The sequence below is a fragment of the Sus scrofa genome, chromosome 10 (genome assembly GCF_054392235.1).
Source record: "Sus scrofa isolate SSC_HxYL_T2T_F1_AM1 chromosome 10, Sscrofa_HxYL_maternal_Yorkshire_Landrace_v2.0, whole genome shotgun sequence".
NCBI lineage: Eukaryota > Metazoa > Chordata > Mammalia > Artiodactyla > Suidae > Sus > Sus scrofa.
Window position 1 is genome coordinate 37,507,837 of NC_139392.1, and position 15,344 is coordinate 37,523,180.

Below are 15,344 nucleotides of genomic sequence, written 5' to 3' on the forward strand. Positions count from 1 at the left end.
GGAGAGGAGCCACTTAAAATTCCTTTCTAGGAGGTATTCACCAGGAAGTGCTCTCTGTAGTGGTACCTGTCACTCCTTGTAATGGTTCATAAAGTACACAATTTTGGCAATGTTCTCTGTCCAATCTAAATCATGAGAATTTGATAAGTGGCCTGGGTATCCCTTAGGTGCTATGTTCACAAAGCCGCTAGTGCAGATCCACTGGCACAGAAATGCTGAGGCCAGGCACTAGGGCTGATGTTATTGAGCACCTGGATTCACAGTGGGAGCTACTGAATCAGCCCAGATCCCAACCCCCAATTGTGTGAACATACACACAGAGGCTGCAGCCATTATCCACATGCTCACTCCAACCAAGGGAACATCAGTACTTTGCTCAAGTGCCCAACAGCAGGGAGTGTATAAAGCTCACTGTGATGCATATCTGAAGATTGCACAACTTCTGGAAAAATTAAGATTTCAGCCTTGCTTTTGAAGTCATAGGGCTTCTGGGGACCAGCTTGGATTACAGACATACCTTTACAAATGGGATAATTACCAGTACTTATGTGATTCTATATCTCATATAAGTGGAGCCATAAGCACTGTAAGATAATAGAGAACAAAGTCACTATGTTGGGTCCTGCACCTCCCTTCTAGCATAAAAGTTACCAATGGCAGACTCAGGTTTCTTCTTGTATGCACACCTGCTTTTAGCTGGGACCACATTCCAGTACCTTCAGGCTGACTTTGTGCAGCCAACCTCAGTCTTCTCCCTGGGACTGTACTCTAAAGCCTAAGTTTCAACACTCAGTGACACTCTGCACAGCATATACATTTCTCATGTTGGGGAATGCATGCAGGTGGCCAGACCTGGTTTCTTTATTTTCTGACTGGTGAAAACTGGATGCTTAACACTTTTCTAAGCCTCTGAAGCTACCTTTATGCCTCAGATTATCTTCCTGTGGTTAAGTAATGAAGGGCTTCCCAGGGTGAAGGAACATTTCTCCTTTCACACCATCTTCCATGAGGTGCACATCCCATCCTGATTCTCTCACATCTTTTTCTATTTTATTTTACTCAATAACACAGTGGTCTTCTTCTTTTTTTTTTTTTTTTGAAATTTTAGTTTCATGAGGTCATCTGCCAGATTTCAGTAGGAATTCTATTAAAACTATTCCACATGTTATTGTATTTTTTTTATTTGAGAGGATGAGAGATACACATCCTTCTATTCTCCCTTCCTGATCTGGACCCCAATCTTGGTAGCATTCTTGATCAGAGCATAATTTTGTCAGCATAAACTTCCACAGGAACAAAAATCTGAAGTGTAGTTCATGAGTTGCTGGAGGATCAATATTTACACCTCTGAAAGTTAATTACAGGGACTTGTTCATAGGAAGTTACCATGATATTTTAAGATTCACCACCAAGAGATCAACTATGACCCAAGAGTAAGTATCAGAGCAAAATCTCCTTATGCTTCCAGAAAAATACATCACACTAAAAATGAATCAAGTAAATAACATATAATTTGAACAGACTGATCACTAAAATAGAATCTATTATTAAAACAAAAAAAAAAACAAAACAAAAACAAAAAACTTTGCAGGAAACCAAAGTCCAGGACCAGATGGCTTCACTGGGGAATTCTACCAAACATACAAAGAAGAATTTTAATGATATTTCTCACACCCTTCCAAACCATTGAAGTAGAATGAACGCTCCTAAAATAATTCTATGAAGTAACCATCATCCTGATACCCAAACCAGAAAATACCAAACAAACAAAATTAAAGGCTAATAACTTTGATGAGGATAGATGCAAAAATCAACAAATTACTAGCAAACTCAATCCAACAATCATAAACATGATCAAGTTGGATTCATTCCATGATAACAATGATGATTTAACATATGTATATCGATCTATGTAATTCACCTCATTAACAAAAGTAAATACAAAAGACACATGACCTCAATAGATGCAGAAAAATCATTTGATAAATTTCAATGCACATTCATAATAAAAACTCTCATCAAAGTGGATATACAGGCAACATATCTTAATAAAAGCTGCCCATGACAAAACAATAGCCAGTATAATACTCAATAGCGAAAAGCTAAAAGCCTTCCTGCTAAAATCTGGGCAAGATTGCCTCTCACCACTATTTTCAACATAGTATTGGAAATATCAGCCACAGTAATCAGATAAGATACATATAGAGAGATAAATAACAGGTATCCAAATTGGAAGAGAAGAGGCAAAACTGTCACTGTATGCAGACGACATGATACTATATGCAGAAAAACTGAAAGCCTCCACATAAAATTTACTGAATTGATAAATGATTTGCAAGGTAGCAAGATACAATATTAACATAAAGAAATTGGTTGTATTTCTTTGCACTAACAAAGAAATATCAGAAGGAAAGCAGTCCATTTTAAAATTGCATCCAAAAAAATTAAAATACTTAGGAATAAGTCTGACCAAGGAGGTGAAAGACACATGCTTAGAAGTTTAAAACATTGAAAATGGAAACTGAAGAGGATTCAAAGAAATGCAAAGATATCCCATGCTCTTGGGTTAGAAGACTTTGTTAAAATTGCCCTACTACCCAAAGCAATCCATAGATTTAAGTCAATCCCCATCAAATTACTCCTGACATTATTCCCAGAACTAGAACAAATAATCCTAAAGTTTATATGGAACCATAAAAAAAAACAGAATTTCCAGAGCAATCCTGAGGAAAACAACAAAGTTAGAGGCATAACCCTCATAATTTCATACATTAAATAAACCTACACACCTATGGTCAATCAATCCTCAACAAAAGAGTCAAGAATATTAAATGGAGAAAATACATTCTCTTTAGCAATTGATATTGGCCAAGTTGGATAGCCATATATAAATCAATTAAATTATAACTTACCCTCACACCATACAGAAAAATAAATTCAAAATGACATAAAGTCTTAAACATAGGACATAACACAATCAAATTCCTAGAAGGGAACATAGGCAGAATATTCTCTGACATAAAACATTCCAGTATTTTCCTAGGTTAGTTTCTCAGGCAATAAAAATTTAATAAATGTAAACAAATGGGACATTATAAAACTTATACTCTTTTGTACAGCAAGGTAAATGATAAACAAAATGAAAAGATAATTTATGAAATATGAGAAAATATTTGCAAATGATGCAATCTATAAGACTTAATTTCCAAAATATATCAAAAGTTTATACAAAAGCCAAAAAACAAAACAGAAGAAAAACTCAATAAAAAAATGGGCGGAAGATCTACCAACAGTTATTTCTCCAAAGAAGATATGCAGGTGGACAATATTACATAATAAAATGTACAATATAACTAATTATTAGATAAATTCAAGTCAAAACTACAATGAAGTACCAGTTCACAGTGGTCATAATGGCCATAATTAAAAAGTCTACAAATATCAAATGCAGAGACAGTGTGGAGAAAAGGGAATCCTCCTTCACTGCTGGTAGGAAAATAACTTGGTGCAGCCACTATGGAAAACAGTATGGCATTTCCTCAAAAAACTAAAAATACAGTGCTGTATGATCCAGTAATTCTACTTTTTAGGCATACATCTGGACGAAGAAAGATACATGCACTCTTATGTTCATAGAATATTCTTCACAACAGCCAAGACATAGAAATTCCCTAAATGTCCATGAATGCATGAATGGATAAAGAATACTGTGTGTCCAAAGACAAACTCATGTACACACACACACACACACACACACACAATGGAATACTACTCATCCATAAAAAATAAAATAATGCCATTTGTAGTAATACGGATGGATCTTGAGATTACAATACTAAGTGATGTAAGTCAGAAAAACAAAAATCATGTGATATTACTTATAAATGAAATCTAAAATATGACCAAAATTGTCTTATCTACAAAAGAGAAATAGTCTCAATGACATAGAGAACAGACCTATGGTTGTAAAGATGGGAATGGGTTGGGGGATTGAAAATAGTGGTTGTGTGGTTAGAAGACAAAATTATAAATATAATGGAAAAAACAAACAAGGTTCTAGTATATAACAGAGGGAAATGTATTTGATTTCATCATTAGTCATCAAGGAAAGGAAGCAAAAACTACAATAATTTATTATATGTATAATTGAAAGAAAAATAATACAAAGTGATAAGAATGTGGAACACCCACTCCTGGGCATCTACCCAGAGAAAATCATGACTTGCAAAGACACATGTACTCCAATGTTCACTGCAGCACTATTTACAATAGCCAAAACATGGAAACAACCTAAATGTCCACTGACAGAGGAGTAGATCAAGATGTAGTACATATACACAATGGAATATTATTCAGCCATTAAAAAGAATGAAATACCAGCATTCTTAGCAACATGGATGAACCTAGAGACTATCATGCTAAGTGAAGTCAGCCATAGGATGAGACACCAACATCCAATGCTTTCACTGACATGCGGAATCTGAAAAAAAGGACAGACTGAACTTCTTTGCAGAGCAGACACTGACTCACAGACATTGAAATACTTATGGTCCCTGGAGGAGACAGTTTTGGGGGTGGGGGGATGTGCTTGGGCTGTGGGATGGATATCCTGTTAAGTCAGATTGTTATGATAATTATACAACTACAGATGTGAAAAATTCATATAAAAAGAGAATGTGGAACACTGTGTGTGTTTGATTTTGAACCCCCTTCTTGTGTTTAGATATCTCTCCACATGTTTAATGTTGCCTAATATTCCATATTGACCATTACAAGGGTCCCAGAGATAAATTATCTGGATCTCATTAGAGTGTCTATTTACATAGTTCTCAAGTATGACAAATTATTCAGATTTGGATTCAAGTACTTTTAGATGGTTTCCTTTCACTTTATGCCCTTGTTGCCAGAATTCAGCCTCTGTCTGCATGTGCCGAAATGAAAGGCAAAGATAGAGTTTTGGATAAAGGAGACAAAAATAGCTTTATTGCTTTCCCAGGCAAAGGAGGGTCACAGCAGGTTAATTCCTTAAAGACTGTGTCCCCACCCTTTGGAAAGGATTGTGGGAAGTTTTATAGTTAAAAGGAGAAAAACAGGTTTTCAAATAGGAAGCAGGATTGGGACAAACATGCACTCTTCTTTCTTTGGGGGAATCTTAGTCATCAAAGCTGGAGTCAGGAGATCTCAGCCTGATCATGATGTTGGTCTTCTGTGTTATTTCCTAGAATAACAGTACTTGGGAAAAAAAGGAATAGTAATCAGATTAGAACAAACTAGGAAAGTTCCTGAAATACATTACATCTAATAATCTTTAACCCCAAAGCAATTATGCTCAGGGTGCCTAATCTTCAGCTTACAGGCGGGTGATTGTTTTTAGGTTGCAATTAAATCAAGATAGGTGAGGAAGTACTCTATGCCATTCAATTTCAAAGTAGTAATTTCAAAAAGAAGCATAAGGAATATAAATTTTATCTCAGGGTATGAGGCACCTGCATCACCTTCAATGTTCTAACTCTCAAGAAATCAGTACTAGGTTTCCATAAAAAAAATACTGATAAGAACACAGTTTTCTCTCTGAAATGAGTGCATAGTTTAACTATACCCCTGGTCCACACATTTGAATTATGCCATCCTTGCTATTCACATGACATTCAGCTTTCTTAGAAACTCAGGTTCTGATAGAGAAAGGGAACTCATGTGTTTTGTTTGCAAGTGAGGGAATACAATTCCCCACTGAAGGATGAGTGTTACTCTAGCATATCTTTCCCAAATATCTTCTTCTTAGACAATCACTTTCCATCACAAGAGATAATTAACTCCTCAGAGAGAAAATAGTAGCTATAAGACAAGATGCATGAACCTTTGTGGAAAACACTTGAAATATCCATGCATTCAGGTGAAAATGTCTCTTTTGTTAATATCTACACAGCAATATCCATCAAGGATGGAATGACATTTGAATGTTTTTACACCACATATTCTGCCTCCTGCCTATGGGACCAGAGCCATCTATAGAAGAATATTTCTCCATAGTGTTCCAAATTAATCCATTCTGAATTCAAGTCCCAGCTCTTCTGTGAAAACTCTTTGAGGATTCAGACCAGAAGGAGAGACTTAGATTTATATATATAAATAATTTAGTACTGTGAAATTGAATTATCTGAATAGTACATATTTCAATGTGTAATATCTTTCATACTGAAAAATACCTACCCCAAGAAGAGGTCAACTTGAAAATGGTATTAATACTGAACACAATCAAATGCCATTAATATCATCAAAGAAAAGAAGGTAAGTTTTTCAATAGTGCTGATGCTCATTAAAACTTGTTACTTTTACACATAGAAATCATTGCATCTAAACACTTTACAAAAATAGTGATAGACTATTGCATCTTCCTCCCATTCTTCAAAAGATAGTCAGTAAATATCATTAACCTAATGTGGTTATCAAACAAATATTATCAACCACTGGGATTATCATTTCAACATTTTTCTGTCTGTGGGTTTTTCAGGCTTTGTAGGGAGATTGGGGAGGCAGTAATGGAGGTGAAGGAGGAAAAAAGATAAAATGGACCTGCTGTGAAAACAGTACCACATAGTTATAAATATGCCTGTCATGAAATTGCTTCACATATATTTGCAATGTTATTAAAATAATCTATTTATTATGGTCATGTCAAAAGTATAGTTATTAGCTATTCTAAAGTTACTGGATTTCAGAAACCCAATTTATCAATTCTCTTTCAGTAGCAGCTGTATCTTTTCATAAATTTCCCATTACCAGTGCCATGGTAGACTTGATATTATTATAAAGAGTCTGGAAATGACGTTCCATTCTCTGGCTCCCATCCCCTTACTGAATTCAGCCCAATTCATCCAAGTCAAACAAATATATTTACTAGAGTTACATACAAGATTCCCCATTTAAAAAACCCCTAATCTTACTTACACTCATCTTTTTATTTCCTTAAACTCATATGTTCATATCCTCATTGACTCATATTTGAATAACCTTCAGTAGATTGGGAAATTTCCCATCTCAAAAAATTTCTTAAGAATTTAGAATCCAGTGGAATATAGATAGTTGTTATTTATTAGATGGAGAGGCTTAATAAAGTCAAGGTGGAACTAAAAAATAAAGGACTTTTTTCAGGTAATATGGTTAACAATAACATGAACTATATGGTGACTAGGAACAATATGACAGAGTTCATTCTACTGGGACTAACACAGAATCCAAAGATGCAGAAAGTAACATTTGTTGTGTTTTTAATCATCTACATCATCTCTGTGGTAGGAAATGTGCTCACCATGGTCACCATCACTACTAGCCCATTGTTGAAGTCCCCCATGTACTTTTTCCTGGCCCATCTCTCTTTTATTGATGCTTGCTATTCCTGTGTCAATACTCCTAAAGTGATTTTAGATTTACTCCATGAAAAGAAAACCAGCACATTCAATGAATGCATGAGCCAAATATTTGGAGAACATTTATTTGCAGGAGCTGATGTCATTGTGCTTACTGTGATGGCCTATGACCATTATGTGGCCATCTGCAAGACCTTGCATTATACAACTATCATGAATTGGCAGGTGTGTTGCCTGCTAGTGGAAGTGTCATGGATGGGAGGATTTCTTCATGCAACTGTACAGATTGTCTTCATATACAGATTACCCTTCTGTGGTCCTAATGTCATTGATCACTTTATGTGTGATCTGAATCCTTTGCTTGATCTTGCCTGCATTAATACACACACTCTAGGGCTCTTTGTTGCTGTCAACAGTGGTTTCATCTGCATGTTAATCTTCCTTCTCTTGATTGGCTCATATACAGTCATTCTGCACTCTCTAAGGACCCATAGATTAGAGGCAAAGCAAAAGGCCCTCTCCACCTGTGTCTCCCACATCACAGTGATCATCTTATTCTTTGTTGCAAGCATATTTGTGTACATGAGACCAGCAGCTACATTACCCATTGATAAAGCAGTTGCTGTATTCTATACTATGATAACTCCTATGTTAAATCCCTTAATCTATACCCTGAGAAATTCTGAAATGAAAAATGCCATTAGGAAATTTTGTAGTAGGAAAGTTATTTCAAGTGATTAATAAAATGTACATTGAGCCCATTGTTCATTCAACTGAGGAAAAGTTCAAAGGGGCATTGTTGGTAACCTCAGTAGCAATACCTATGAGATAAACAAAAAAAAAACAACAAAATTAATCACTGGAAACTATAGATTCTACAAGGAGGGGAGAAGAAATAGATGCAAGAAAAGGGAAAACTAGCCTGGGATGACTCAGGAGATTTGAAAATTTCTACTAAATTGGAGCTTAGTTTTACTAGATTTAACATTGTATATGGATTCATAAACTTTCATCCCAATAAAATAAATAAAAAATGCACTGATATGCAGTAGTAATTTCTATAAAAATAAAAAGAGATAGGCACTGCTATTATCCCCATTTTACAGGTGACTAAACAAACAAAAAGAAGAATGTTCCAAAAAAGAAATAATGATATACCAGTAACAAGCATTTAACTGACTTCATATGCCATGTTATTAAATGATATGATAAACAACCAGGCAATGACACTGGAAACACAGCTTAATTATACCAGTTAAAATTTACCTGGGAAGAGACTGTGCTGGACTAAATATTCATCCTCTTTCTATTTCTAAACACACACACAAGTATGCTCTTATGAATTAGTTATATGTATATATATTTGATTGTTTATATATTAATATTTTATTATCCTTACATGTTCATAATACATATGCTCATATAAATTAGTTATATGTAAGTAGTTATATATATAATTATATACTATGTTATTACAAGTATGTGTTCATTTATATGATTAATTTCTAATTGTCTTTATTAATAAATCTGCTTATTTTTACATATCAAAGTAGGTGGTAATGTATTTTTTCTTTTTTCTTTTTAGGGCCACACCCATGGTATATGGAGGGTCGCAGGCTAAGAGTTGAATCAGATCTGTAGCCACCAGCCTATGGCACAGCCACAGAAATGTGAGATTTGAGCAGCATCTGTAAACTACAGCACAGCTCATGGCAATACCAGATACTTACCCCTTTGAGTGAGGCCAGGGATAAAACCTGAATCCTCATGGATACTAGTTGAATTAATTTCCACTGAGCCACTATGGTAACTCCTGGTGGTAATATGTTGACTGTAATACTGTGGAGTATAGCTACTTTAGGAATATAAAGGCTATGACTATTTAACCATTACAGCATAACAAATGTATGCCATTTCCAAATTTCCTTTCAGCATTAGTAATAATTCTATATTTTTCATGTCACCAATGTAGGCTCAGAAATCATCAGAAATATATTGATTTAAATAAAAGGATATTTAATGTCAGACAGGAAGTTCAATGCATTAAATAAAGAGTCATGCTCCATAAAGTACTTGCCAACTTGCTAACAATAATTTCTGCAAATAGCATAGTGTCTGGGTTCATGAATAATACTAAATTAATAAATGTAAATATAAATGAAAATTAATACATTCAGGAAAATACAAACAAAAAATTAGTAGTAGAGACCAGGAAATTTTTTATACTATATATTTTTCAGAATCTGAGAAGAATTATGCTTATTTCTCTTTTGGAAACCACAAGGTTTTCAGCCCCATGTAAGCTAGGAATATGAAAATAAGGTGAAACTTAGTATGCCATAATATGAATAAATCTTTTATTGATATTATCCTGGCTCTTAGAAATATTTCATCATCTTATGAACTTTGGTTGTTTTTGTTATATTTTTATGTTAATAACTTTGTTTTATGGTAACATTTTATTATGAGAAGCAGTTTTAAAAACATGCAGCTCTGTCTACACAAAAAGCAATCTCAGTGTAAATATATTCCATTCATTTTATTTGCCCTTCTTTCATTAAACAACAAATATTTTGATCCCAAGTAATGAATCAAGCACATTGATAACTGGTAGGTCAATGGAAATAAAGAGAAATCCAAATGATGCTTTCATTCAGTTCAGATGCATTAAGGGACTTCCCCCACCCTCCAAAAAAAAGAGCCGAAATTAACAACACAGTTTTGGAGGGTATGCCAAGCTGTCCCTTTTATGTTAAAAATAACATATTCCATTTGTCCCCTCTCATAACCAAAAAAATTACACTATGTTGAGTGGGCATAACTAGATTTTGGAGGCAAGACATTTTTCATTCCAGAGTACTGCTTTGGCCCATTTATTGGATGACTAAAAATGCTACTGTTCTGAGTGGTGAATATAAGAAGAAAAGACTATAAAACAGAGAAATTTGCCATGTAAGCTTCTCTGCCACTAGTAAAAATGATCCAGTAGGTGTGTGGTGTTTGATATGTCAGTGGCAGAAGGATATGTGGAGTCTTTAGTAGGCCTCATGTGTGAATTGTTGTATAGGCACATAAGATCATGTAGCAAAGTTTTTTCATCCTTTTCAAATAACTAATATCCTTTTGAGAAATTGTTCTTGACCTGCTAGTGGGCCTTACAAGAGACTGAATTCTTAACCTTGGGCCACCAAGTCACTCTAAAACATGCACTGTCCATGCACTCTAAAACATGCACATGGTGTTATCTGACTCATCAAAGTCATCAATGTGGGTGGGCACAGCATTACCCCATCAGCAAATAGATGTGCTATATATGCAATCTGGTATAGTAAGATCCAAAGGCAAAGTTATATGAATAAAAGGCAAAACTGCTCACATTTCCCATTCCTGCTACACTTCTCTCTCCCTGCGTGTACAGATGAAGTCATAGTGAGTTAACTATGATCAGTTGACAGAGAAAGAGGAGACTTAGGACTTGTATAAAGATAGTTTCGCAATGATAAGCAGGCATAATATGGATGTGGAGAGATGCAGCACTACAGCCCCATTCTGGAAAATCCCTGAAGGTCAGTGGTAGTAGAAATCCTCCCAGAGGGTAAAAAAATCAGTGCACCTGGTTGTTCAATTTGTTTGGATTGAGAAAAGTCCAGATGTGCAATATATACTGATTCATGTGTTTGGACTAATGATTTGGTTGGATCATTAGGGACTTGAAGGAAGCTGACTGGAAGATTGCCCAAAACCAGTTTGGTCAATAATCAAAAACCCTATGTTCAGCCATTTACAACATGTACACTCTTGGATGAGGCACAAGGGGCAGGAATCTCAGCAATCTGGACAGGTCAGGATTTAGGAGAGTGTATCATTCCAGAAGCCTACTTTCAATGGCCATAAAGATTTTGAAGTGCAACCTTCCAAGATGGATTCAGAGCTAAATTCAATTATAACTGGGATATGTGGAAGAATTGAAGAGAGATCTGAAGAAAAGCATATTTGCATGATCCTTAAGAAACAGCTTGAAAAAGAACTAATTGTAAGTAAATCAAGAGCCTTTAAGAAAGTCTGAATATAGTAATAATTTTTTTGCAGTTGGAAGAAAAGAAATAACTTTAAGTAAGATATATGGTGTCCTGACCATCTTTAAGATTTAAGGGTAACTTTGGGAAAGTTAAATCATTATTCATATTATCTCACAAATGGAAATTATAATTTGAGGGGTTCAGAAGTACATACAATTATTGAAAGCAGAACATTAAAGATAGTTCAAGAATTTGGGGATTGTAAAATGCTAACAGTACTTAGGAATTCAGTCAGAAAGAACTTGTGCATGTGAGTGAAGGGAACACTGGAAGATCTTAAAGATTTTTAGTGAAAAGAGCCAGAAAACCAGGTATGGCAAACAGGAGCTTCGAAGGTTCTTTCCTTCTAAGAAAAATGTGAAGACAGGGCCCATACTTTTCCCCAAGCAAAGAGTTCAAGGAAAACCTGTTGTTAGTTTCAGAGAGAAAAATCACCAACATTGCTGACTCTCCTTCTTCATTAATAGATATCCTTTACATTGAAAACTATATATTTTTTTCAGGAAATAAAAGAAAACCAATAATGAGAAACACTTCCCACTTTCATGAATTAAACAATTAGTATAATTAAGACAGCTATACTCTACAAAATATCTGCTGGTTCAATGCAATCCCTATCAAGATGTAACAGTCTTTTTTGATAGAAATAAAAAGCTGATCCTAAAATTTACAAAGCACCTCAAGGAACCCCAAAGAGCCAAACAGTCGTGAAAAATAAAGAACAAATTAGGAGGATTCACACTTCTCTACCTCTACTACAAACTACAGTAACTAAAACAGTGGTCTAGGATTAGAAGAAAAAGAGAGATCAAATGAGCTGGTATTGAACTGATATCAAAATACAAAAGAATAAATCAGAACCCTACCTCATGTCACTTCGGAAAATTAACTCAAAATAGATTAAGGAACAAATGACCAAGTAAAAGTAAAAAAAACCTTTAGTATGGGAGTCCCCCTCGTGGCGCAGTAGTTAACAAATCCTAGTAGGAACCATGAGGTTGCACATTCTATCCCTGCGCTTGCTCAGTGTGTTAACGATCCAGCTTTGCCTTGAGCTGTGGTGTAGGTCGCAGACGGGGCTCGGATCCAGCGTTGCTGTGGCTCTGGCATAGGCTGGTGGCTACAGCTCTGATAGGACACCTAGGACACCTAGCCTGGGAAAATCCTCATGCCACGGGAGTGGCCCAAGAAATAGCAAAAAGACCAAAAAAAAAAAAAAAAAAAGAAAAGAAAGAAAACAACAACAACAAAAAAAAACCTTTAGTATAAAATTCTTACTTAAAGTCATAGAGAGAAATCTTCTTGACCTTGGATTAACCAATGGTTCCTTAAATATGGCAATAAAAGCGAAGGTTAAAAAAAAAAAAAAAAGCGAAGGTAGCAAAAGGAAAAAAGAAGAATTGGACTCCAGCAAAATTTAAATCCTTTGTGCATCAACGTACTTTATTAAGAAAGTGAAAGCAAGAGAATGTTGCCAGTGGGAATGTAAAATATTGTGAAGTGGTGAGTACATAGTTTTATTCCTCAGAAGTTAGATATAGCATTGCCACATGACCCAGCAAATCCTCTCCTAGATAAATACTCAAAAGATTTGCAAACAGCCGTTCAAGCAAACATGTACAAATTTTCATAGCAGAACCATTCACAGTAAAACACAGGAAACCAAATTTCTAATAACTGATGAATGAGTAATAAACTTGTGGTATATCTATAAAATATGTTGTTGATCCATTATAAAAAAGAATGAATTTTAACTCAATTAAAAAAAAAACAAAAATTTTAACATAAAAGTTGGATCAATAATATACCTGAATTTCTGGGAAGTAATATAGTCTATGAAGGGAAATTTGAACAATTTTATAGATATAATGTATACATAAAATTAAATACATAATATATATATCACATATCATATATACATATATATGTTAGAAAATAACATTTAATATTGTTTATCAAAAGTTTTGACATATAGAGAAAAATTTAATGAGAAAATTTAACACAAAATAAGAAGACAGAAAAGAATGTTGAGAAAATAATCAGTGGAAAAAAACAATAAAAATCAATGAATTAAAAAAGTAATTCTGTGAAAATATCAGTAAAGGTTTTAAGGCTTTAGCAAGAATAATAAGGGAAGATGGGGGCTGGAAGGAGGGAAGAAGAGAGAGAACAAGGAGGAGACACATTTACTTATATCAAGAATAAAAGCACATACAGCACCGCAGATTCAGATTCTACAGGTATTAACCAAGTGGTAAGAAATATCATGAACACATCTGAGCCAGAAAATTTGACAACTTAAAAACCAACTGTTGGAGTTCCCATTGTGGCTCAGTTTTTTAAGAAACCAACATAATGTCCCTGAGGATGTGGGTACAATTCCTGGTCTTGCTGAGTGGGTTAAGGATCTGGCATTGCCACAAGCTATGTCATAGGTAGAAGATGTGGCTTAGATCCAGTGTTACTGTGGCTATGGAAATAGGCCTGCAGCAGCTGTTCCATTCAACCCCTAGATCAAGAATTTCCATATGCCAGAGATGTGGCAGTAAAAAATTATACAGTTTCAATAAATTCAACTTCTGAATTTGACAAAATATTTTTAAATAAAGGAATGTGAGGTGGGCAAAAGACTTGGATAGATATTTCTCCAAAGAAGGTATACAGATTTCCAACAGGCTCATGAAAAAATGCTCAACATCACAAATTATTAGAAAAAAGCAAGTAAAAACTTCTGTGAGGTACCATCCCACACCTGTCAGATTGGCCATCATTAACAAATAAAAAATGCTGGAGAGGGTTTGGAGAAAATATTTCCTCCTACACTGATGGTGGAAAAGTAAATTGGTACAACCACTATGGAAAACAATATGGAGGTACCTCAGAAAATTAAGTATAGAACTGCCATATGACCCAGCAATCACACTCTTGGGCACATATCCAGACAAAACCTTTCTTGAAAAAGATACATGTACCCGTATTTTCACTTCAGCACTATTTACAATAGCCAAGACATGGAAACAACTTAAATGTCCATCAACAGATGAATGGATTAAGAAGATGTGGTGTATATATATATATGCAATGAAATACTACTCAGACATAAAAAGAACAAAATAATGCCATTTTCATCAACATGAATGGAACTAGAGATTCTCATACTGAGCGAAGTAAGTCAGAAAGTGAAAGACAAATACCATATGAAATCATATATCTCGATTCTAATATATGGAACAAATTCACTTTTCCATAGAAAATGAACCCATGGATTGGAGAAAAGTCTTGTGGTTGTCAAGGGTTGGGGGAGGGAGTGGGATGGACTGGGAGTCTGATGTCAATAGGGGTCCCTGAAAAGGGCAATCAAACATAAGCTGTTGTTGCTCTCACTCCCCTGGGAACTCATGCACCCTGCTGCTGCTTCTCCCAAATGCTCTGGTCACCTTGAAGATCAGCCTAAAGCTTATTACTATATCTCAGGGTCCTGCAACTAGCAGCATCCTGTGCCTCCTTCCTCGTGTCCTTGCTGCTGAGCGCCCAAAGACTAGGCACCGAGTGCTGGTCCTACCCATTCTCTCCTTCTCCCTGAAAATACAATGGGCATGCTGGGAATAAAAGTCTGATCACACCAAAGAAAGAGACAGTAAATATTAAAACTCCCACACCAAAAATAAATAATAATCCCCCCAAAATACAAAGGGATATTCTTGCATAGAAGTAGCCTTATAAGATGAAGAAGCTCAGAAATGATTGCCAGTTAAAAAAAAAAAAAACAAAAAAAAACAGGAGAATTCATCTAAAGAAATCAACAGTGAAACAGCCCTTACAGTCTGACAATGAGTTTGAAAGGGAGATAGTAAAAATACTGAAGGAATTAAGAGAAGATATGAACAGTAATGCAGAT

General features: G+C 35.1%; 1 protein-coding gene across 1 annotated transcript; it reads left to right on the forward strand.

Moving 5' to 3' along the window:
- The first annotated feature begins 7,181 nt into the window (after positions 1 to 7,181).
- LOC110258425 (olfactory receptor 4C13-like) lies at positions 7,182 to 8,108 on the forward strand. Its single transcript, XM_021081692.2, has one exon. The coding sequence runs from the start codon at positions 7,182 to 7,184 to the stop codon at positions 8,106 to 8,108; it is 927 nt and encodes a 308-aa protein (XP_020937351.2).
- Positions 8,109 to 15,344: the final 7,236 nt, after the last annotated feature.